The sequence below is a fragment of the Plectropomus leopardus genome, chromosome 20 (assembly GCF_026936395.1).
Source record: "Plectropomus leopardus strain MGB_pleo_1.0 chromosome 20, ASM2693639v1, whole genome shotgun sequence".
In the NCBI taxonomy this organism is placed as follows: domain Eukaryota; kingdom Metazoa; phylum Chordata; class Actinopteri; order Perciformes; family Serranidae; genus Plectropomus; species Plectropomus leopardus.
In genome coordinates, this window is record NC_142195.1 from 9,522,975 (window position 1) to 9,547,439 (window position 24,465).

Here is a 24,465-nt window from a genome sequence, read left to right on the forward strand (position 1 = left end):
ATATGCAGTACATATGTCTCAGCCATGTACACAAATTCCCTAGAGGATAAACAAGCAATGAAAATTATTTGTTAAATACTTACTCATTGTAAATCTAGTGTGCTTTGTGTGAATATGTAATGTGAATACAGTATGCTCTTCAGGGTCTTTTCTGGAGTGGCTGGGGGTGGGCCCTGAAATCTGTTTGGCCCTTTTATAATTGGCTATTTGTCCAGTCAGTATGAACTGTTTGACAAGTAAACTGAATTCATTCTTAAACATGAAAAGCAGTAATGTGCCAGAGTAGTGTTTAGCCTGACCAAGTTTACATGCAAATCACTTCACATAAGTGCTAGTTTATTCACACAGGCTTATTTATTTAAATATTGTTGGCACTTTAATTTGGTTGGCACTTTATTCTTGCAATTGTATGTTCACTTTTGGAGAAACAATTTCACATCATTAAAATATGAAAGCTTTATTTTGCATCACTTTATTTTACATATGTGTTGTGATTTGTAAGTCTATTTGTCTTTTAAACTAAACTATAAATAGGAATGTAAGATAATGCAATGTTAGTGATTAAAGTAGGTATGGGAAGTAGCAACAAACATGGTAAACTGAAGCTTACGCAAGTGCTTGTACTTCATGCCACCCCCTTTAAGTCAGTGCCTCATGTGGGTGACCCCAGTGAAAAAAAAAATTGTGTCAAGACATGCCACTGATGCTCTTTTGAGAGTCTAATTTGATTCGGTGTTTAAACAATGTTTTACAATATTTGAAATTATTTTGAAAAGCAGGTTGTTTAGTCAAGCTAGTTGGCAGGTGATCATTACATTTCTTCAGCTTTGAATTTTTGCTTTCAGTAGCCCCACATAAACATGCAGAGGTAAAACTTGGATAAATAAGCTTTTACAGCGTAATACATAAAAATATAAATGACCAGATTTTATTATTATTGTTATTATTATTATTATTATTATTATTATTATTATTATTATTAATGTTTTTTTTGGATAACAAACATATTGTGTTTGTTCGAATTTGGGGGGCCCCTTGACAACAAATCCCGGGTGGCCTTTTGTTGTTAGTCCGCCTCTGGCAATATCTAAAACCAACGTGACCTTTTTCTCCTTTGGTTGGCTCTTTCACATGTTCCTTTTGTTGTTTTTAAAATAAAAACGAAAACAACAATTGATTAGGAAAATATATGTTTTATCTAATTAAAACTGCATTACACAGATGACGTTGCACCACGGGGAACTTAGGGGCGGAGCATCCGCTTAGGGGCGGAGCATCCGCTTAGGGGCGGAGCATCCGCAAGCCGGATCCTTTCAAAAGTAACACCACAGCTGATCCTTGGCGCCCATAATGGAAGCGGTAATCTGATAGGAGTTTGTTCCCAGTGAAGGAGAGCCAGCCGAGGTGTCGGGTCGACACTACACCGGCAGAGATCCTTCCGTTCCCTCTGAACATCTCATGAAATAGTTTCGTTGCCACAGTGAACTTTAATTTAGGCAATGAGAAACACTTTCGGCAGAGGAGCAGTGTGCGGGGTCGGCGTCTGAAACACCTGGGCTCAGTCTAATTACAGGAAGCGCGGTGGTCTCTGTGCAGTCATGGTGGGATTTTTGGCGCTGTGGATGGGAACTCTGCTCCAAGTTTGTCTTGCAACATTTTACACCAACGACTGGGCCATAAAAATAAGAGGGAACCGGGAGTCTGTCGACAGGATAGCAGAGAAATATGGATTTACGAATATGGGTCAGGTAAGTGTCATGCAACGTACTGTATTTACTGTTTTAGAAAGCCCCGACAAGAGCACACCGAGCATTTGCAGCCGTTATTTCCTCTCAGTTGTCGACTTTGTACTTTTTAATCTCCCTTTAAAGTTTGTAACTTGTCAGTCACTGTCTGTAGGCCTGTAGGGAGTCTGGGGCCTGTCAGTTAAGCTGCAGCTGCAGCTTCAGACCATTGAAAGGCATTGAATTGCTGCAAAATGACCCAAACAAATTACACAAAATCCAGTATACAGTATGTTTATTCTTCCCAAATATTGTCTCACATCTTTAAAAACTGTCTCACCATTGATACACATATAGATTTAATCAGAATAATCAGCAGGCTGAGGGACTGTATTTTATTTATCAGAGTAGGGCTTTGGCCTGTTTTTTTTTTTTAAGTGTTTTTTTTTAAATAGGTATGTATCATGACCCTCTCTTGAGCTACAAATATTTTTCCTTGAGCCTCCCTGAGTGACTGGGGGAAAACGTATGTCTCTCCTTACACCACGAATAACCATATTTCACAGTTTCTGGTCGTGGTAAATGGCGCGATTTTGGAGATTTTTAAAGTCAATGTGCTTTTCAAACCCACTTGCTGGTTTTGGAGGTTCTGAGGGTATTTTAAGTCAATGAAAATCATTTGAAGTTGAAGTAAACCAAACAAACATAACTCCCTTTCCAATGTTTAAAAAAAACAATTTGAATTGCCTGCTTTGCACCATCCTCTCCAATCTCATAAATAACGAACAGTACCTTATAGTGTCGCATTCTGCTAATCACCAAACTCCCAAATCTTCAGTGTCACATAAGACAATATTATAGCAAGTTTCCAACATTATTAGGACCAGAAATTGTTTAATATTTGAAATTAAGTGCATAAATTGTGATTGCAGTTCACTGTTTGTCACTGACAGAAACTAGAATAATGTGTAATTTTTGCACAAGATTCAAGAAAATCTTGAATTTAGTAGACGGTTGAAAGTCACTTTTATAGCTGCTGTAGATTGTTCCTCAAAATGATTAAAAAAAGGTAATAATTCCAATTGGTTTCTACTTTGGAGGAGAACTTTTTGTATCAGAAGTCAGCAGCTGCTCACAAGCCTGCTGGGGTGATCGCCACTGTGAGAAGGATACCAAGCTGCCTAAAAAAAATCCCATTTTGTTCTATCACCTCTTGCTTTTATTTCATTATTCTGCCCCTGACCATATAATATTAATTATCCGAACAGTTAAACCTTGAAGAACCAAGATCCAGGACTTTATTGCTGTTTCAATCATGGTTGCAAAGAATTTGTCAGAACTTATTCGCACAAAATAAAAAGACAGAAATCAATCAGACCAGACATCTCAATACACCCACAGAAGGAACAAATAAAAACAAAATCAATAAATAATAAAGTGAATAAATAAAATAGAGTGAGGGAGAGAGGCTAGGTCCATAAAATTCAACACATGTACACCCATGGGGATTGGTGCAGTAATGAAAGTTGCAGGTCTTGGGTCCATGTTTCACTGCGGGTGATATGAACCAGGAAGACCCTGTGGTACTCAGCTTTATATTGCTGAGGTCAGATGTCAAAAGCTAATTTCACAACAGAACCATCAGGGAATAAATTAGGATCATAATTTATTCTTGTCACTCGTGCAAAGCTCACAGAGCCAATTGTGACACTTTCTATATTAAATATATAAATTACTCAGAGCTCTTTTTCTTAAATATTGAAACAATCTGTTGACGTCATGGTGTTATACACACACACACGCACACACACACACAACACGAGCAGCAGTGTGGCTGCAGTCTTGTGGCTCAGGTTGCCTGAAAAACTATCACAGGTGTAAGGTAGCTGCTTTAATGAAACGCACCAAAGGCAGCTTCATAATTTAACAGCTGTTTAGTACAGTGACGGAGCAGGGCGAGCAGCACGCCTCCACCTGAAAACAAATTCATTTAGAGCGTTTGATGTGTGTTTCACCAGATTGGAGACCTGAGGAGTCATTACAGTTTTCGCCACCACAAGACGGTGAAGAGGTCCACTGTGTCCAATGAAGAGGTGTCTGTTAGTGTTGCCAAGGAGACCAAGGTATAGTAATGGGATATGAGGAGGCTCTGCTGGATTATTAATCAGCAGCATGCTCCCTCCCTACCTTCAAACACAGAAGCACACACATGATCATGTGCTGGCCTGTTCTACACACACACTCACCCCCTCACATCATGGCCTCAAGATGACCAAAGTCATTAAAGGGCAGCTTTAGTGTTTTTCAACCTGGACCCTATTTTCCCATGTTTTTGTGACTAATGGAGACAACATTTTTTTTCAAAAAAAGGTCCTGTATTAAGTGAGCCGGCTTGTTTCAGCCACTAATGATTATTAGAAATTTCTCTCAACATAATGAAAAGGATCCATACAGAGATAGAACTTTTTGTTGAAGAGTAAGATCCTTTTTGTGTTAGCAGACAACAGTAAATTGTAATTTTTATTCTGTCTAAACTATTGTTGTAGGTATTTATTGTTTTTTTTATTGTCTGAGTTTGTTTTGCACTGTATGTTAAGCCATGTCTAAGCTGATGTTCTGTCATCACAGACAATTAAGTTTTCAAAATCTGAATCTGACACGGCCCAGAAATCGCTTTAGGTCAAACCCACCAGACTCCATTTAAATCAACAGTTATTTTATCATCGTGACACGCACAAATGAACCTTACAAAAACCAGGGATTCCCCGATCTGATCAATCAAAGCATTTTTAAATTGATCAGAATCTATTTTGGGCACGCTGCCCACCCAAATCCTTTGTTTATGTCCACCTTCACTCTGGTGACGTAAACGGAGAGAACGATTTGCGGCAGATGTTCATGTTTTATTGTAATGCTGCTACTCCAATGAGTGCAAGCTGATATTTTTCATGTTCATCTTAAGCTGCTACATCACTGTAAGTGGAATTAAAACTTTTGTTGTTCATTTTATTTGTTGTGATTGGGAATGTTAAAGTTAACCCATAACACTAGTTTGACGTGGAACTGTGATTATATTATTTATAGTTCTCTATACTTTTATTACAACGCTGCTCTAAGTGGATTTTAGAGCTACTTCTGAAGACACATTTTGTTTATAAACTTTGTTATTTTGTTGAAAAAGCAATTGGCGCACTAAGTGAAATTGTGATAAGTCATATAAAATGTTAAGTTTGTTTACTTTGTTATTTTTGTAAAAATAAAATCCAAAACCTTAAAGAACTGGTTGGAAACAGATTTTTTGTGTAGTGCTTTGCAGAACTATTAAACTGTCAAGCATATACACTGGATTTATTTTAATGACTTAAAAGTACTTGAAGTGTGCATTGTGTGTGTTATCCAGGTAAATATAACTATTGGATCGAGACTCGGTATTGGCAGACACTCTATCACTTGACTCAGATCTGAGAAAAAACAACTTGATCTGGGCATCAGGAACAAAAGCTGTCTTGGTTCGTCTTTTCACTGTTCCAAAAATCACCAAATCTGGTTTGCTTAAATTAAGCTCAGATGTGAAAATATACTGGATCTTTACACGCTTAAATGTCTGCTTAATTTGGACGGAGTCTGGTTGGTTTGGCGATCACAATTTCGGGGCCGTTTCTGGTTTATCCAAAAGGATCTTACTCTTTTATGAAAAGGTCTTTCTCTGTAGCAATCTTTCCATAATATTGTCAGACACATAGAATAAAAATCTGAGCCTGTCAATGACAAAAACAAGCACTTTTATTGGACACAAATTGACAGTGAACAAATGCCCTCAGTTGTTACGTTGCAGTCTGTTTTGCGGGCTGCTGGTTGCAGCAGTCTCACTCAGCACTGGACCAGTTTCAAACACAAAAGCATGGGAAAATTGGGTGCAGGTGTAGAAAAACCAAAGTTCCCCTTAACAAAGTGGATGCCTGTATCATAAACCGCCTTTATGTGCCTCTATTGGAAGAGTTGATATATAATATTCAGAACGATGTTTTTTAATCAGTTTATAATCAACTAAAAGCAAGAAATGTTGCATTTTTCATCACCTTAGAATGAGCATTTACTTTTTGTGTAGGCCACTGTAGCTCTCCTGCACGCTTGGCACAAAGGAAAAGTTTCAGTTTTGCAGACTCACCATGTATACCATCTTAGTTTAGCATGTTGGCATGCTAACATGTCCCAATAAACACTGAACTCAAAATACATCTGTCACTCCCAGAATGTCTACAAAGATTTTTCTCAGTAAAAGAGAGCGAATATGATTTAAGATGTTTTTGTAATTATACTGTACCAAAATCTTAAAAAAGAGATTCAGAGGAGATGGGTTTCTGTTGTTGTGCTCAAAATGTGGAACAATGCTGATATAAATTCAAAAATGTGTATCTAATTTTTGGTTTTCAGAAGAATGGTTTACAACATTATTTTTGAAGGTTACAAGTCTCAACGATTTCTTTTTATTGTTGATGGAAATTGTTAAGTGTAGGACAGGCATATATAAGCGTTTGATTCTGAGTCTTTTCAGTCACTACTTAATACATAGACTGTTTGTTTATACAGTTTGTATTGTTTGTACTTATTGTACTATGTGTCAACACTGAATAAAACACTGCACACCTTTTGCAGGGTGATGGAAAAACCTGCCAAAGTAATAACAACCCACAAACGTATTACAAATCTGCAGTTTTTATTGTAATAATCCCACAATGGTAATACATTTCCCACAAACTAATAGGATTTGCTTCTACAAATGCAATATGAAATTTCCTGCAAAAGTTTTTATAACATTTGCAGGGATTTGTTACGTTTGTGGGAAGGTGAAAATCCTTAGCATGCAAAATTATAATAACTTCCCACAAATGTAATATGAAAATGAAAAATAATCTTTGTGGTTATTGTTCTTTGTTTATTTACTTATACGCCTATGGGTTCGAGTCAGCTTATTATGGACAGAGCAAGTCAAAACGTGTCAAAGCAGAGCTCTGAGTAAGTTATAAATAACTTTCAGAAACATTGCAATAGCCATTACATTTGCAGGAAATTACATATTCAGTTTGTAGTAGGCAACTGCTATTACGTTTGTGGGATTATTACAGTAAAAACTACAGATTTGTATTATGTTTGTGGTTTATTCTGTTTTTGGGCTGTTTTAACTTTAGCAGGTGTTACAGGAATGTTGTTAATTGTGCAGGTATTTGGTCATAAACCAAAAACCAAGATAAAAAAATTAAATGATCACCAAAGTCAATACAATTCACCCTGAGGGTGTCGACTAAATTTCACCACAGATTTCATGGCAATCCATCCAATAGTCACTGAGATATTTCAGTCCCAAGTGGTTGACTCACAATCCAACTGAGACTGAGCCATGCAGCTACAAACGTCTACATCTGTTCAAATACCCAGTGTGCTCCTGTTTTAAGGTGGAATGGCTACAACAGCAGGTGGTCCAAAGAAGAGTAAAGAGGTACTCCAGAGCCAGTCACATCTACTCCAAACACCCTCCCACTGCTCATCCTCAGTCCAACCGCACCCTGCACTATGAAGACTCAATATGGAACAGCCTGTGGTACATGGTGAGTCAGATTTTTAAAGTCTGAAACACATACACACATAAAGCCAGACAGACAGATCCTAGAATAGACCCTGATTTATTCTTTACTCCCAGGGGCTAAATTGAATGTCCCACTATTTGCTCCACAGCACTGCAGCGATGAGTCCAAAGGCTGCCGGTCTCTCATGAACATTGCGGGGGCCTGGAGGAGAGGGTATACTGGGAAGGGTGTGGTGGTGTCTGTCCTAGATGATGGCATTGAGAGAGAGCATCCGGATCTGAAGCCAAATTATGTAAGTGCCCTGGGATGGGACGCTGTTCTCGGGAAGGGGACATTAATCATAAGCAATTTGGCAGAGCTCTTAGTGTAAGAGCGCAGAGCTGAGACAGATATTGCAGGCAGAGCTTTTGGGCCAGAGGTTCGGAAAGGCCGGCCAAGAGTATTGGAATGGACATTAACCGTCTGATCCACTTAACTGTCCGGTGGACTGGTGAATAATGCCCTTTGTGATTTGTCTGATGAAACAGAGATAGATAGCCGCCGGTGTCTCGTAATGTGCTGCTGCTTACTATCCATCTGATTCAGGATCCTCTCGCCAGTTATGATGTGAACGGACAAGACGAAGATCCCTCTCCGGATTATTCCAACAATGCTTCCAACTAGTGAGTACTTCTTATTCCTGGGTTTCTCTTTAGCACCTGTTTTCTTGCAGTTTTCCTTTCCCCGTCGTGATTCTAACTTTAATGAATGCACACTTTTCTTTCCATTTTTCACTAATTACATGCATATATGGATATGCAAATCCCCCAGTCTGAATTCTGTCCTCTCACTGGTTTGATGTAACGGAAATAGCCCGTCTTCTCCTCATGCATATGCATCTAACCTCATGTTCTGATGTTCTCCTCCTTTCTCTGAAGCCATGGGACACAGTGTGCAGGGATGGTTGCCGCAGCTGCAAATAACTCTCAATGCACGGTTGGAGTCTCTTTCCACGCACGGATAGGCGGTGAGTCCAAGTGACAGCATGAAACCGTAATGCAGAAGGACTTTTGGAGGTCAAAGTTTTGTGTGTAATGGATTCAACCATTATCTTTCCCCTGTAGGCATCCGCATGCTGGATGGAGATGTGACTGACATTGTGGAGGCCCAATCACTGAGTTTTAGATCACAGTATATTGATATCTACTTGGCTAGCTGGGGGCCAGAAGATGACGGGGCCACTTTGGAGGGACCGGGGCCTCTGACTCGTCTTGCTTTGCAGAAAGGCATCAAAACAGTGAGCGAAAGAGAGTTCTTCTGGCTGCATGTGCTTGTGTTTGTTTATATCTGTATCCTACCTGCGGCTGTATATTTACTTCAAGGGCGAATCTTCTCCTTATCGATGTGTAAATATCATTAATAAATTAATCACCTCTGTCTCCTCCCCCAATTAATCTCAGGGCCGACACGGGAGAGGCTCTGTTTTTGTCTGGGCATCAGGGAACGGAGGGCGAAGAGGTGACCACTGCTCCTGTGACGGCTACAGCAGCAGTATCTACACTGTCTCTATCAGCAGCAGCGCTCGCCATGGAAGCCGGCCAGATTACCTGGAGCAGTGCTCCTCCACACTGGCGACAGCTTACACTGGTGGGGAGACAGAGAAGATGGTGAGTAGAGGCTGTGAGGAGAATACCAAACATTATTAGTGTTTTCAGTACACACAAGATATACGCAGGTCGTGATGTGCTCAGCTGAGTCTGTATGTGCAATGGAAGCACTTCAGTGCTGAATTTTGTGTTTTGTGGTATTCAGTGAAAACTTTATCTTAATCACAGTGTCTACGTCTGTGGATCTACGATCCACAAAACGAAACTCTCAATTACTAGTTTCAAGCACACGCTGAACTAATGTTGCAGCCATATACCAGTTTTACGGTATACTATGGTATAAAAGTTGATGATTATCATACATTATAACATCTGCTTATTTACAATATTGGGGCAAAAAATCAACTGGAAAGAAAGTCTCAAAAGGGACACTCTTTATACATAGTTCTATTAAAAAAAACCACCATCCATCCATCCATCCATTTTCTTCCGCTTATCTGGGGCTGGGTTGCGGGGACAAAAACCAGAGCAGAGCATTCCAGATGTCCCTCTCTCCAGCAACACTTTCCAGATCCTCCTGGGTGACCCTGAGGCGTTCCCAGGCCAGACAAGTAATGTAATCCCTCCAGCGTGTTCTGGGTCTGCCACGGGGCCTCCTACCAGTTGGAGGTGCCCGTAACACCTCTAAAGGGAGTGGTCCGTGAGGCATCCTGATCAGATGACCGAACCTCAATTTGCCCCTTTCAACACGAAGGAGCAGCGGCCCTATTCCAAGCATCTTTGGATGTCCGAGCCCACCATATCTTTAAGGCTGAGCCCAGCCACCCTGCTGTGGAAACTCATTTCAGTCGCTTGTATCCGCAATCTCATTCTTTGGGTCACTACCCAGAGCTCATAGCCATAGGTGAGGGTTGGAATGTAGATGGATTGATAAATTGAGAGCTTTGCCTTTTGGCTGAGCTCGTTCTTCACCACAATGGTTCGATGGAGAGCCCGCATCACTGCAGACGCTGCGCCAAACCGCCTGTCCATCTCATGCTCCACTCTACCCTCACTGGTGAACAAGACCCGGAGATACCTGAACTCCTTTGCTTGGGGCAGCATCTCCCTCCCCACCCAGAGAGGACAGTCCTTTGTTTTCTGGCAGAGGACCATGGCCTCAGATTTGGAGGTGCTGACTAGTTATCCCGACCGCTTCACACTCGGCTGCAAACTGCCCCAGTGCATGCTGGAGGTCACAGTGTGATGAAGCCAACAGAACCACATCATCCGCAAAAAGCAGAGATGCAATTCTGAGGTCCCCAAACCGGACCGCTTCCTCCTCTCGGCTGCGCTTTGAGATCCTGTCCATGATTTTAACAAACAGGATCGGAGACGAGGGGCAACCCTGGTGGAAGCCAACACTAAATGGGAGCGGGTTTGACGTTACGCAGAGTATGCAGACACAGCTCTCACTTTGGTCATACAGGATGGCTTCCGGGAGCCTCCCCCCGCCACCTGATCCAACTCACCGCTAGGTGGTGATCAGTTGACAGCTCTGCTCTTTTCTTCACCCGAGTGTACAAGACATTTGGCCGCAGGTTTGATGATACGACCTCAAAGTCGATCATTAATCTTTGGTTGGCTTCATGTTGCTCATTTGTGCTGAGCCTGGCCGGCATTATGACCAAAGGCAGGGCCACCAGACACACGCCTTTGAGTCCCGCCCTTTGACAACTTTGCCTTGGGAGACCCTACCAGGATCTAATGCCCCCGACAACACAGCTTCCAGGATCACAGGGACAACCAAACCCCTCCACCGCATTAAGGTAGCGTTTTTTGGGGGGGTGGTTTCAACTCTTAATTATCAAATATTTGTTCAAACAAAATAACTCTTCGTTTTCATTGCATTCAGGGTCATTCTGAGTGAGTTTAATAATAATTCTGTAATACCTGTGATACCGTGAATCCATGATATTTTCTGAGACGGTTATCATGCTGGGAAAATCTCATACTGTTTCAACCCTGCTCTGCACATCGTATTTTTTTTCTGTAATCAATCCACTAAAAAAATTGTAAAATCAAATTTTTGATAAATAATTAATTAAATGCCTCTCATCATTGTCACTCAGATCAGAGTAATGGAACCAACAACACGCATATTTTGTTTTGGGCCATGATGCTAAGTCCTGTGGATCCACTTTCCACAACATGGGGAAGTGCAAATTCAACCAAAGCTGGCAAATTGGCATACAATGCAAACTCAGCATGATGGGAATCAAGACAATAATAATATCAACAAGAAAATCCATCAACAAATGCCATTTCTGTTCTACCCATTTATAATTCCATGAATGGTTTAATGTCAGTCAAGATTAACTGGGAACACTTTGGTTTCTCATTTTTGAATAGTTTCAAATTAATTTTTGAGGCGTTTCTTGGGAAGAACTATATAATTTAGCACTAATTATAAGGAGTTAAACAGACAGTGTTCAACTGTTAAACATCCAATTAATAACTCCAGTTAACTGGGAGCTTAGCAGGTAGGCTGAACAGGCAAGCAGACAATTCAACATTTATGAAGAATAATGTTACAATTAATAAACTGCTATTATTATTTGCTTGGGTTTAAATGGATCTTAAAGGGCATGAAATATTAAATATATAAATCTATCACACATCACACAGTTAAATCCAAATACAGAAATATATTGAACTTAGAATAAAAAATAAAAGTACTGTGGGACTGTTTGTTTAAGAACAGATGGAGCTATTATTCACATACATTTGTTAAAGCTCCTTTTGGATTTCCTGTAAAGCTGAATGGAAATTACAGAATAAATGTGACAATATCATTGTCATTACCTTCATGTCCCAGAGGCTTGAACGCTGGAGTATTTCTGATATATTTACAATGAGGAAACTGACTTTTAAATCATTTTTGATGATGACATTTGTAACTCTGGTGAACTTTAAAGGATGTTTGTAGTTAGATTGTTACAATCCAGCTGCTCAAAGCCGCTTAAAGTCACAAAATACACATTTTTCTGCAGAGCGGTGTTTGGGGCGAACAAGCAACAACTTCTGCAGTTGAGTGTGATAGTCTGAGACACCTGTCAATCAAGCAAATATGCCCCAGACATAATCTCTTTGAACTTTATTTTTGGAAGAACAATAACTTTGAAAATTCAAAAGACACAGGAAGAAATCATATTAAATTTAAAATATTTACAGAGTTATATGATCTATAAACATGGCCTTTTCCCATTGACATCAGTGCTGTATTTTTGGAGCCTTTATTACATGTGCGCAAAGAGCCATAAGAGGGGGGCTCAATTGTAAGGCACCACAGCAGTTGCAGCTTCTTCAGTTATACAGTCAGAACATTTAGATAGTCAGAAGGCCCACAGTAACATGTCAGCATAGCCAATATGGCCCAATGACAAGTTTCTTAAAGTTGGAATAGATATCCTCCTATGGAATACATAATTACCGATGGAAACAGTTTTTTTTTTGGCCTGATGATTGGCAGTAATCATTGTGTTTTGCATGGTGACTCAGCAGGGAAGAAAGGCTGTGATTAATTATGCAGTATGTAATTATATGTATACTAGGTGCAAGGCTTCTGGAAAACATATCAATAACACAGTAACACATGCAGACTGACTCCACATATTTATTTGAGTAGACAATGTTTTCTTTTTTTTTTTCAAACCATATTTTTGTCAGGTAAAAAACATTGTAATGTTCTCTATCTAAATAAATTTGGAGTCAGAGGGCAAGGAAGATGGCAGATCCTTCTCTCACTCCATGTAATTTGCAGGGGTCATGGGTAAACAGAGTGGGGTGGCTCATTAGAGTAAATTGGGTGAATACTGAGAGCTGCTCCTCTGGCCTCGGGCTTACTGAGGGGTTTTCCACTTGTGTTTTCTATCTGCAGAATCTCTTTATTAGCACACCTGACAATATGCCAACACCAAGGGCTGAACAACATATTGTTTTTCACTGTCATTGCAAACTCAACTTTTACAATAAACAAATTGAAAAGGAATGAGATATTGCACTCAGAAACTTTTAGTAGTTGAAAGAGTTTCACGTCTTTTTTTTGGTACTTTGAGCACCATAAGCCGAGTGCAATTTAGTTCCATTACACCAGAGAGGAGGCAGACATCTCTACTGCTGATATCTCCAACTCACACCAAAACAAGCTAGACTGATAAACAGCACTACAGGTGGCAGCAAAAATATGTATATTTGATTTAGGGATGAACTATCCCTTTTAAACACCTTTAATACCAAATGCCAGAATCATTTGGGCTTTTTGGGACATATCAGATGTGTGCAGTGTTCGACTGAAGTTTAGTGTAATATAGGATAATAAAAATGTAATTGAAGAAAGAAGGCCAATGGCATTCTGACAGATAATGATTGTGGAAAAAGGAATCAAAAATAAGATCAAGGAAAATGAAGATAAAGTGTTTTTAAAACAAAGAAAATGTAGTACTAGTTAAAGTATTTACAATAACATATAGTGGAATATATGGTGAGACTGTTTACGGACAAGATAATCAAACAGTAGGAAGTACTTCATAAAATTGATGCAAAATTCCTATATATTCAGTATTGCCATTGATTTCCCACGATGATCTAATTCATATGAAGTGTATGATAAAGTATTTGATGGTAGCGAATGTTATCACAAGGTGGATATATCAAATCTCTCAACCCAAATGCAAATCTACTTCATTAATGCTATTGTACAAAGACGAAAAGCACAGTTCTTTGTAATAGCAGGTGAATACTGTTAAATATTGAAAGGCTAAAAAGATCTGATGTCCCTGACAGGTAACGTTAGGTCCTCGGCAGAGCTGCAGCCAAGCTAATCCAGAGACCTCGCTCTCCTCCTCCATGGCTGCAGGCATCATCGCTCTTGCTTTAAACGCGAAGTAAGCAGCTCTCCCACACAGACAAAATCCATACATGCAGGTGCTGTTAATAGGTTTGGCTGGGTTATGAGAGTATGATGTTTTTTCTCTGTTTGACCTTTTTTTCAGCCCTTTACTAACCTGGAGGGATGTGCAGCACATTATTGTCCAAACATCAAAATCTCATCATCTTCTTGCCCCTGACTGGCACATTAATGGAGCCGGATACAAAGGTATTCCCACCAGACTTCTGCGGAAATTTCTAATTCCAAATAGTTTTTTCCCCCCGTATTTGCAAGTAGTTTGGAGAAAATGAATAATTACATGATGTCTTTTGAATGCAATCTTCTCAAAACTTATAATAAAGAAGATGAGCAAAGATAAGTTTAGCTTGATAAGCATATTTTGGTAAATGTTCTCTCAGCTCTTTTTAGGGAAACTATCAAACAGTGAGTGTACAAACTAATGAGATACTGTGAGCAGAACAGTAATAAACGCCTACAAAGTCCCAGGAGTACGTGATGTTTTTTTATGAGCAACAGCTCCTTTTATGCCCTGGCTAATGTGGTATATGTGTGTGTCTCTGTGTGTGTGTCTGTGTCTGTGTCTGTGTCTGTGTGTCTGTCAGTGAGCCACCTGTATGGCTTTGGCCTGCTGGATGCTGAGAGCATGGTGAAGGAGGCCGAGCGTTGGAAACAAGTCCCCTCACAGCATGAGTGTGTGGAGGAGGCTCCCATCCAGCTGAGCAGGTATCACGCCAACTGCACTGCGAGACATCTCTGCTTTGAGTCAGGGCTTCCCTTGATTCCTCCCTTTTTATCACGCTTTATCTATTTCTGTCTCACTTCTCACATGGCTTTCTCTCACACTGATGCTTGCACACTTTAATTTTCTTTCCTTGTGACTGTGCTTCTTGTTTTCTGCCGCCTCTCTCATCTTTGCCTCTCACTATGTGTCTTTATTCTTTTTCTGTCCTGCGTTTCATGACAGAACTATTCATCCCGGGTCGCCACTGATGTCTGCATATGAGAGCACAGGCTGCTCCAGCAAGCCCCTGCAGCATGTTGTTTATGTGGAGCATGTCGTCGTCCGTGTAACCATCACTCACGGTCGCCGCGGCGACCTTTCCATTACGCTCACGTCACCTTCAGGCACTGTGTCGCAGCTGCTGGCTAACAGGTAACTAAGAGTGATGCTCAATCACCGACACAATGTGTGGAGGATATTACCGCCCTCCTCCTATAGCTCACCACAGGGTTTCTACATACAGTAATCTATGAGCAACATGTATGAGTAAAGCAGAGCGTATAACTATTTAAAGCACAGTGCGATATAACTCCACTGTATTAAATTCTTCAGTTTGGCACTTTGTACCATCAGGGGGAAAGCATTTTGATTTTTGGCAGCTCTTATCAGCCAGAGACCAGTTGCCCAAATCCAATTTTTCTACTACCTAGATACTACCTGGGGAAGTTTCTGGCAGTTTAATTTTTGGGCAACTTTCAACTTTTATGTATTTTCTTACTTTCGGCAAAGTGCAATGCAAAAAAATACAGCATATAGCAACAAGACAGACTCAAGTGTGGATAACTTATGATGCAAAGCACAGTTGGGGCAAAGTAAATACATACATTTTATGTACATTTACATTTCATGTATTTTATTCAGAGCTGCTCCTATCAATATTTTGTATTACCAATGGATGTTATAGCAGCACGAGCAGCAGTAGTAGTGGTGGTAGTAGTAGAATTAGCAGCAACAGCCCCAAATTGTAGGTAATAGTATCTACTGGTAGTAGTACTAGTAGCAGCAGTAGAATTATTAGGAGTAGTATTGGTAGTAGTATTCACAGCAACAGGGAATCATCAGCATCAGTAGGGTACTATTAGCAGCAGCAGTACTATTAGCAGCAGCGGTAGTATTGATACTTCTAGGAACAGTAGTAATAATAGTGGCACTATTAGCAGCAGTAGTAGCAGTGGTAGGCTACTATTATCAGCAGTGATATTATTATCATCAGTAGTAGTAGTGGTACTGTTATAATCAGCAGTAGTAGTAGTGGTACAATTAGCAGCAGCAGCAGTAGTTGAATCAGTTGTTGTAGTATTAGCAACAGTTGTAGCGGTGATCAGCTATCATTAGCAGTAGTAGCGGTAGAAATAGTAGTATTAGCAACAGCAGCAGTGGTAGAATTAGTAGCAGTAGTATAATCAGTAGTAATAGTATTAGCAACAGTTGTAATAGTGGCTGTATAATCATGATTATGTAATGTTTTGTCTTAGGCCCCTCGACGACTCTGCCGAGGGATTTCAGAACTGGGAATTCATGACAACTCACAGCTGGGGGGAACCGGCAGCTGGGAGATGGACTTTGAAAATCCACGATACTTCCTCTGTGAAGAGAGACAACACTGAACTAGGTCTGCTCTTCCTCTTTGTAACATCACAGTATTATGAAACATACATTAAAGTTCAACTAGAGCGGCAGCTAAAATACAGCGCAGGCCTCCCGGGACAGCCTTCTTATCCTTCTCTCTTCCTGTTTCTCTGTTGTTACATAGGGACGCTGAACGAGTGGTCCCTGGTGATTTATGGCACCGCAGAGCATCCGTATCCTAGGCATCGTGAGCGAGTCCGATCGGCTGAGATGGCGATGGATAGTGATCTCACTGAAGAATACAGTGGTGAGTCATGTCCTCAGCTGGTATTAAGCTGCCCCCTGCTCTTGCTCAGACAGCAGCTAAATGCACTCTAATGCAGATTTACAGTTTCTGTCAGTTTAGGTAGTTTTTTATGTTAATCTGGAGCTAAATCAGCAATGTGGATAACTTCTCTGTTGTTGCCTTGGTGGTGGTGCAGTGACTTTGCGAGTGTTTGCCCTTCCAGGACCCTGCGACCCAGAATGCAGTGACGATGGTTGTGAGGGGCCCAGCCCGCAGCAGTGTGTCACGTGTTTACACTTTTTTCTCAAGTTCAAGAACAACACAAGGTTAGCATGATTACACAGTACAGTTTGCACACCCAGAATGCAGTTCACAGTATGTTATGAAACTGTTGTCGCAGAGCATGTGGATCACACATACTGCAAAATAACGAGCTATTATTTAGTCTGCATTTGTGCCACAACCTCAACAGAAAATGTGACCACATCATGATGGTAAAAAATGGACACGGACTGTCATTTTCTCCACTCCCGCTCATTTAGAGAGTTACACCTCTTGTCCTCTATGTGCTTTGGTCTGTGTCGGTCCAATAGGATGTGTGTATCAGAGTGTCCCAGGGGATTTTGGGGCGACCGCCGGCGTTGTAAAAGGTGCTTCTCCTCCTGCGAGAGCTGCAGCGGGAGTCGCAGTGACCAGTGCACTTCCTGTATACATGGTCATCACCTGACTGAAGGGACCAGTACCTGCACGGCCTCCTGTGGGGATAACTACTACCTCGACCATGGTTGTATTTCTGGCATTAAAACCTGCTTTTATGAATTATGTTTTGTCACATTTTATAATTATACCAATACAGAAAAAATCTCCTCTTGTGAACCATGGAAGGAGCCACTGCTTACAGAGCAGCTGCACATGAGCCTGCTAATGAATAGTCAGTTGATGTAACTGCAGTTGAGGGCTGTGTGAGTAAGATTGATTAATCGCTCGGATGTGTATTCCATGTGTATTGTTTGATTTCCCCACAGATGCAAATATGTGCAGAAAGTGCAGCGAAAACTGCTTGAAGTGCACCTCCTACAGCATCTGCACAGAATGCAAACCAGACACAAGGTGAGACAAATTCTCAGTTGATGCTTGAATTAACTGCACAGTAAACACTGCTCCTTCTCTTCCAGCCACTTAGAATACTGATTCTCCCCATGCATACACACCCTCTGCAGCATCATAACCATTTTTAAAAAAAAAAACTACAATATTTTTGACTGAAAAGAAAACGTTCCCTTTCTACACACTGCTCAAAAAGAAAAATGCATCATGATTTCCACTTTGCAGGATCACCCAAAGAAAACAAAACCTCCCTGTCAAATTCACCATATTGTTGAGTTAGAAGTTTCCGGAATACTGTGTTCACTGACTCAGTTCACCAAGTACATGTGGTGGTGTGCTGTGGGTTGGAAAACTGAGTCTACAGTCTAAAAGGCAATGAGTCATCTTCACAGTGTCACATGATTGGTTGTGTGTGTCACGGTGCCACATGCTCTCTCCGCCCTCTCCAGTCTGCAGGGGAATCGGTGCCAGCGGAGCTGCGCGGCAGGATCGTACCTCGACAAACAGGAAGGCACATGCAAGCTCTGTCACAAGGCCTGCGCTACCTGTGCAGGTGAGAGCACAGGTCAAAGGTCATGAAAATATAGAATTCAAATACATGACATAGGACTGTTTGCAGACCTCCTTTGTGTCTTTTGCTCATTTAAGAACATATTTGTTTCTGCTACCTGCGACATCAGGTGCAGGTGCTGCGGCATGCACCCGTTGTGCAGAGGGCCACTTGATGGAAGAGTGGAGGTGTGTGTCCTCCTGCAGTGCTGGCTTCTACGCCACCGAGCCAAACCCAGAGATAGCTGATGGGCACAGGATATGTAGGAGGTGAGCTCACTGGTGTGTGTTCAGGTGTGGGTGGTTTGTTTATCTGCTGATGGCAGGCCTTATTCTGGTGGTTGGCTTCTGTGTGTGTGTATGTTTGGAGTTGTGTGCTTGTGTTAGATGTAGGTTTTTCCCCACTGTGTGCGTGTGTTTTTTGTGGTCAGTACGTGTGTGTTTGTGTGCGCATATGTGCGCATGTGTTCAGTCTCTGTGCGCTCCTCCTCAGGTGTGACGCCAGCTGTCTCACCTGTGTGGGGCCGAGCCGGGGGAACTGTAGCAGCTGTTCCAGCGGTCACAGCCTGCAGCAGGGAGCGTGCGTTGTTAACACTGTGTGCACAGACGGTCAGTCAACCATCTTGTTCCCTGATTACGTGTTGGCTCACTGCGGCTAGATAAATATAAAGCGACATTAACGTGTTCAGTTCTCCAACTTGAAATTTTCAAATACAATTATTTGTTCTAACTGCATTAATATGATACGCACACAACAGCTGCCAATGTTTGATGCAAGTATAAAGGCTGCTGTATGGACACATTACAGTACTGTGCAAAAGTTTTAGGCCACTTTAAACTTTGTTATATTAGCAAGGTCATAATGATCATGCATATTTTTTTTAGTTGTCAGTAGTCTCCTAACTAAAATACAACCAGAACATACAGATAATATGTATACAGTATTAAAAAAAAAATTCAAAATAAAACAACTTAAACAGGCTTAAGTTGTCAGTATTTAGTGTGACCTCCCTTTCCACTCAACATGTCTTGAACTCTCCTGGGCAGACAATTTGATATTTACAATACTGATCTTCTGGTGAGTTTACACCATTGTATTCAAGACACTTTTGTTATGGTTGTACAATTCCATGTTTCACACTAAATATTGACTTCAGTCCCAAGAAGCCATTTTGTTCTGACTTTTTTGTTTTTTTTAATGCATTGTACATGTTCTGTATATTCTCCCTATCTTAATAAAGAGACTGAGAAACAACTATACATATATGCTCATCACAACGTTGCTAAAACAACAAATCTATGGTGGCCTAAGACTTTTATGCAGTACTGTATATCTAGGTCTGCCTATATTTACAATGTGATTTTATCATTAGCCAGCCATGTTTATTTGATATAAAGATGTGTAGAGTGGCTGTATATAGCTATATATAACGTGTAGCTGTTCTGTATATGTGGCTTGCAACCTTTAGTATCTATGCCTCAGGTGGTTATTCACTTCTGAGTCAGCGTCGTTCTCTTGCTGCATGTCTATCAGGAGAGTACCCGGACGGTAATGGAAAGTGCCACGCGTGTGATGCAACGTGTCTGAAGTGCACAGGGCCGCAAAGAGAAGACTGCATCAGCTGTGTTTCTTCACGGTGAGTTGGTCTTGACTTTTCAGATACAGGGTCAGAGGGGGAATTAATACATCCCACTGTTTCTCTGAAAAAGATTGTGCTTCACCATGATGTAGAGGAAGAAATGATACACAGATGGATTAGTATTAACAACAGTCAAAGCTGCCAGTAAGATGCTGACCATATCTATGTAAATGAAAATGAAATGTGAATGTTTTTTTTAAGGGATAGTTCACCCCAAAATCAAAAACAGACTTTTCCTCTTGCCTGTAGGGTTATTTATCAGTCTGGATTGTTTTTGTTCGAGTTGCAGAGTGTTAAAGATATCGCCCGTAGAGATGTCTGCCTTCACTCCATTATTATGGAAGTAGATAGCATTTGGCGTCTGGCGCTCAAAGCATCCCCCCAAAAAAACGTCATCTTTCCAGAAATCATGACCCCGTTCCTGAAGATAATCCACAGACCCTGTTGTGGACAGTTTCATAAAGGAACTATTTTCTTTGTACTAAACTACCCTAGTCAGTTAAATGACAAATAATTGGCAAATTTTAGAAAAATCTTTCAGTTTCTGGCTTCAGCTTCTGAAGAGCAGTGGGAGTTTCTGCTTTTCTTTATCTCATATCATTGTGAACTGAATATCTTTTACATTTTGGACCTTTGGTTCAACAAAAGGAGACATTTGCAGACATCGGCATTGGCACCTGGAAGTTTCGATCAGTGTTTTTCACTGTTTATGGATATTTCATAGACTAAATGATTAATAGATGGATTAAAAAAAAAAGAACCTGCAACTTTATTGATTTGACTGGATTGGAAAAGGATATAAAATGTGCCATTAACCACTTTTACATAATTTGTCATAAAAAATGAAACAATGGACAGTGTATGACAAAAAAACCCCTGTAATTTACTATATACCATGTTGGGGATAGGTTCATGCTGCTGACATTACTCATCAGCAGATAAATTGGTTATCAGAAATTTGAACCTCAAATTATAAACATCAGTGTCTAAAAATCCCTCACTGCCTCCCAGTTTAACCAACCATCCCAGCCCTTCCTCTGCTCTCCCTGTGTCAACACACTCAGCTTCATCTGTGTATCGCTGCCATATGTTACATGCTGGGATCTAAATTAGTTCAGCTCATTTGCATAGACATAATTCATATCTGTTGATTTTGTGGGGTTGCTGCTGAAAAAGTGGGTTGTTGTTGTTGTCGTTGGCTGCAGGGCTCTGGATGAGGGCCGCTGTGTGGCAGAGTGTGCCAAGGGCAAGTACCAGTCAGGTGGCCAGTGCCACCTGTGTGACCACACCTGTGCTACCTGTGTGGATGCAGGGTCTGCCAGCTGTACCAGCTGTGACACTGGTGAGGACTGAACAAGTAAATCATGCTGAATGTTAGGCGTGTGCGTGCGTGCGTGCGTGTGTGTCTGAGATAGAGAGAGAGAGAGAGAGAGAGAGAGAGAGAGACATACAAATGACATCAGCACAACTGAATCATTAACAATTAATTTATCAGTGTTCTTTTGTGTGTCCTAATTCCACATACTGTTGATCTTGTTTATCCACTACTATTGCTATACAAATTTCCTCTTTTACTCAACGTCTCCCATTTCTTTCTTTTTTTTTTAATGAAAGCCCTGTGATGTTTCTGCTGACAGAATCTCTTCAGTTGTTGACAAAAGGCATTTTTATTTTTTATATATTCGCTGCACCATGTTTTTGACAATGCAGGAGCTTGCACATAAATGAGCTGGGTATTTGCTCATTAAATGTGTGAATACAGTAGTTATAATGATCGCAAAGTTTCTTAAAAATGGACATAAACATACACCATGTTGTTTCCTTCAGATAAGTTTGGACTGGAGCGTTACCTGCATAAAGGCCAGTGTCTGGACGCCTGTCCCGAGGCCTTCTACCACACCAAGGAGAAGAGCTGTGAGCCATGCTCGGACCACTGCAGGCTCTGCACGAGCCCCACCCACTGCCTCAAGTGCAACTCTTCCTTCTACGTCTCTGATGGCGTGTGTGCGAAGCTGGAGTGTGGAGAAGGTAAACAAGGTCACAGCGTTATTTATGAGCTGGTTTTCTTATATCTGTCATGCCAGCCAGTGTCAAAGATGACCTTGAAAAGCATCATCTCATCTGTCCTTTAACTCTCTCACCCTCTCCCTGAATCTTTCCTTCACACACTTCTTTCTTTTTTTTTCCTCAGGGGAGGTGGAGGATCCAGATTACGACGAGTGCATGGCCTGTGAGGAGGGCTGCAGGAAGTGTGTCTTGTGTAAGTTACAGCTCAGTCGCCGTAATAAAGTTTTTCCCAAATGAACGTTGCCTACAGTAGACGGAGCTCTCCTCCTCAGTGTGCTCCCGACCATGTTCAAGGGTTTCTCCTGGTAGTTCCTGTTTAAAAGGAGAGCTGAGTTTTTTTGTCTGCTTTCAACAGATAACCCCAGGCATTGCCTTTCCTGCACTGAGGGCTTTTACAAGTAAGGCTGTGTGCCTCACTGTCGCCATGTGTGATCTCGCCTTTCAGTTCACTACTATGCTAGAATGAAAAAGGGACTGGTTTTGCTCTGAGAGTGGAGTATGTTTGTGTGTGTGTGTGAGGTAAAACAGCAGGTACAGACTGCCGCTTTTGTTATCAGTTTTCAGGATGGCTGCTACAGAAACTGCCCAGCTAAGACGTACAGCGTTGAAGACCAGATGACCTGCGTTCCATGTGATGACAACTGTGTGAGCTGTGACGAACATGAGTGCTACTGGTGTGAGACCGACCTCTTCTTATCAGGTAGAACTGCCCCACCTGGTCAAGACACAAAGGCATGAAGCATTATTATAAAAAGTCTGCAAAAGTACACACATCTAGACGATAAAAACTAGGTGCTGGACAAGAGATCATACAAGAGACGACAAAAAGATCATGCAACATACGAGTGCGCAGACTCTAGTAAGAGGTTTTCAGATCCTTTTCTGAGATTAAAATAGTGTTGCAGTATAAAATACTGCCACTACAAGTTAGTGCCACTTAAAAATTGAATCTTATACTTATTACTGATGCATTAATGCTCAAAGCTGGGTTAAGGTAGTTTAATTTTTGTGTCATTGGACAAAACCCCATAATGAACTTCACACACGTTATAATTTCATCGGTCCGAGAGAACATTAGACTTTAGGACCTCCACTTGCTGATGTTTAAGGCTTTAGAAACTGTCGTCTGTGATGGGAGATTTTCAGAGAGAGCAGCAGTCAGTTATGTCAGTCACTACTTGTGAACTGCAGTCAAACTGCCAAACTAGGCAGCGCTGTTCAAATATGTGTCAATATTCTGTTACTGTGTTGCTTGTTTGTCTCCTAAAATGTTTTCTGAAACAGTTTCAGTGTACTGTTTAGCTGTAAAATGAGAGTTCATTGAGCAGGTGGGTAGTGCTTGGTTTACTTGACTGTATTAACATGGCAGCCAGGTCACAAACTTTCTCTTTTTTACAGCTTAAGGATACACTGAAACAGTGGTTCCCAACTGGATGTGTCACGGTCCAAAGGTCCAAAGGTCTGATCTAAATTGACCACAAGTTACTCATGAAAGTGAAAGTTTGTAAAAAAAAACAAAAAACAAAAAAAAACACACTTTATTTGACATTCTACTCTTGCAATGTGTTTTGTTTCTTTGTGTTCTAAGACGACTTGTTTACATTTTATGAAATAAAATTGAATAAGTGGTAATTTATTGAATGTGTGGACCTTGAACTAACGACAAAGGAGAAAGGCAGACTCTGTGGCTGCACCAGTTGGGAACTACTGCACGGAAATATGTTTCTGACAAAATCTGAGTTGAGAAATAGACAATCCAGTAACTGAATTTTGATCTCTTCTTGCAAATTCCATCAGGAGCACCACAAAGAGGCAGAGGAACACTATTTTTTAAGATTATCTGCTTTGTATATTACTAAGGATATAGTAACAGGTCTGAAAAAAGTAACTTCTTGTCATATTTCCTAAAAAAAATACCTGCTGTAGCCTTCAGTAGTATTTTTCTTTGATGTGTGAAATGAGCTCCTCTTTTAGGAAAGTAAGAGTACCTAAATAATGAACTTGCACAGCTAGGTGGGCAACATACAATATTGATTTTAAATACAGAGAAACTTCTACTTTTCCCAGAGGGGAGTTGTGTTTCAGTGTGTCCTGATGGTTTCTATGGTGACGAAGACACCAATGACTGTGAGGAGTGTCACTTGGACTGTGTGACATGTGATGGCCCAGAGGACGATGACTGTCTGACGTGTGAGGAAGGGAAGATGCTCAAATTCGGAGTGTGTGTGTCTGACCATGAGGTCTGTCCCATTAAGACCTTTCGCAGCGGTGAGACTAATACTTATGTATTCCACTAATCCAACTGTCTGCTCATAATGAATCAGGGATTTGGGCACTTTCACAGGGGCAGAAAAGAAATCTTGGAGGGTAATTGGTCTGTGTGCCACCGTCCCTGAACCCCGCACCAACTTAAGTACTCGAAACGGGCAGAACTACTGAACGTCAGCCAGATACGGACTTTGAAATAATTGATTGTATATGCTGAACATTTAGTTCCCCCCAAGAATTAGTTGGACAGACCTTAAAACAACATATGGTAATTAGTGCAAGGCAAGACATCTTAATTATAGGAACCAAAGTAACTCTGCAAAAAGTACATACCGTTTTAACAAAGGTCGAAAATGAACACACAGAAGTTAAG

At 40.9% G+C, this 24,465-nt stretch overlaps 1 protein-coding gene across 1 annotated transcript in view; it reads left to right on the forward strand.

Moving 5' to 3' along the window:
• Positions 1-1,316: 1,316 nt before the first annotated feature.
• The window catches only part of pcsk5a (proprotein convertase subtilisin/kexin type 5a), a 38,421-nt gene continuing 15,272 nt past the window's right edge, over positions 1,317-24,465 (forward strand). The window contains exons 1-27 of the mRNA XM_088071573.1: positions 1,317-1,748; positions 3,743-3,847; positions 7,178-7,330; positions 7,458-7,601; positions 7,895-7,971; positions 8,227-8,315; positions 8,413-8,585; positions 8,749-8,955; positions 13,720-13,820; positions 13,929-14,032; positions 14,428-14,548; positions 14,790-14,978; positions 16,082-16,218; positions 16,360-16,482; positions 16,685-16,787; positions 17,055-17,245; positions 17,487-17,571; positions 18,018-18,121; positions 18,249-18,387; positions 18,611-18,726; positions 19,652-19,754; positions 20,963-21,099; positions 21,585-21,785; positions 21,949-22,017; positions 22,180-22,222; positions 22,382-22,524; positions 23,892-24,092. Coding sequence (XP_087927699.1) covers positions 1,599-1,748; positions 3,743-3,847; positions 7,178-7,330; positions 7,458-7,601; positions 7,895-7,971; positions 8,227-8,315; positions 8,413-8,585; positions 8,749-8,955; positions 13,720-13,820; positions 13,929-14,032; positions 14,428-14,548; positions 14,790-14,978; positions 16,082-16,218; positions 16,360-16,482; positions 16,685-16,787; positions 17,055-17,245; positions 17,487-17,571; positions 18,018-18,121; positions 18,249-18,387; positions 18,611-18,726; positions 19,652-19,754; positions 20,963-21,099; positions 21,585-21,785; positions 21,949-22,017; positions 22,180-22,222; positions 22,382-22,524; positions 23,892-24,092 — 3,508 coding nt within the window. The 5' untranslated portion in view covers positions 1,317-1,598. The remainder of the gene's footprint in view (positions 1,749-3,742; positions 3,848-7,177; positions 7,331-7,457; positions 7,602-7,894; positions 7,972-8,226; positions 8,316-8,412; positions 8,586-8,748; positions 8,956-13,719; positions 13,821-13,928; positions 14,033-14,427; positions 14,549-14,789; positions 14,979-16,081; positions 16,219-16,359; positions 16,483-16,684; positions 16,788-17,054; positions 17,246-17,486; positions 17,572-18,017; positions 18,122-18,248; positions 18,388-18,610; positions 18,727-19,651; positions 19,755-20,962; positions 21,100-21,584; positions 21,786-21,948; positions 22,018-22,179; positions 22,223-22,381; positions 22,525-23,891; positions 24,093-24,465) is intronic.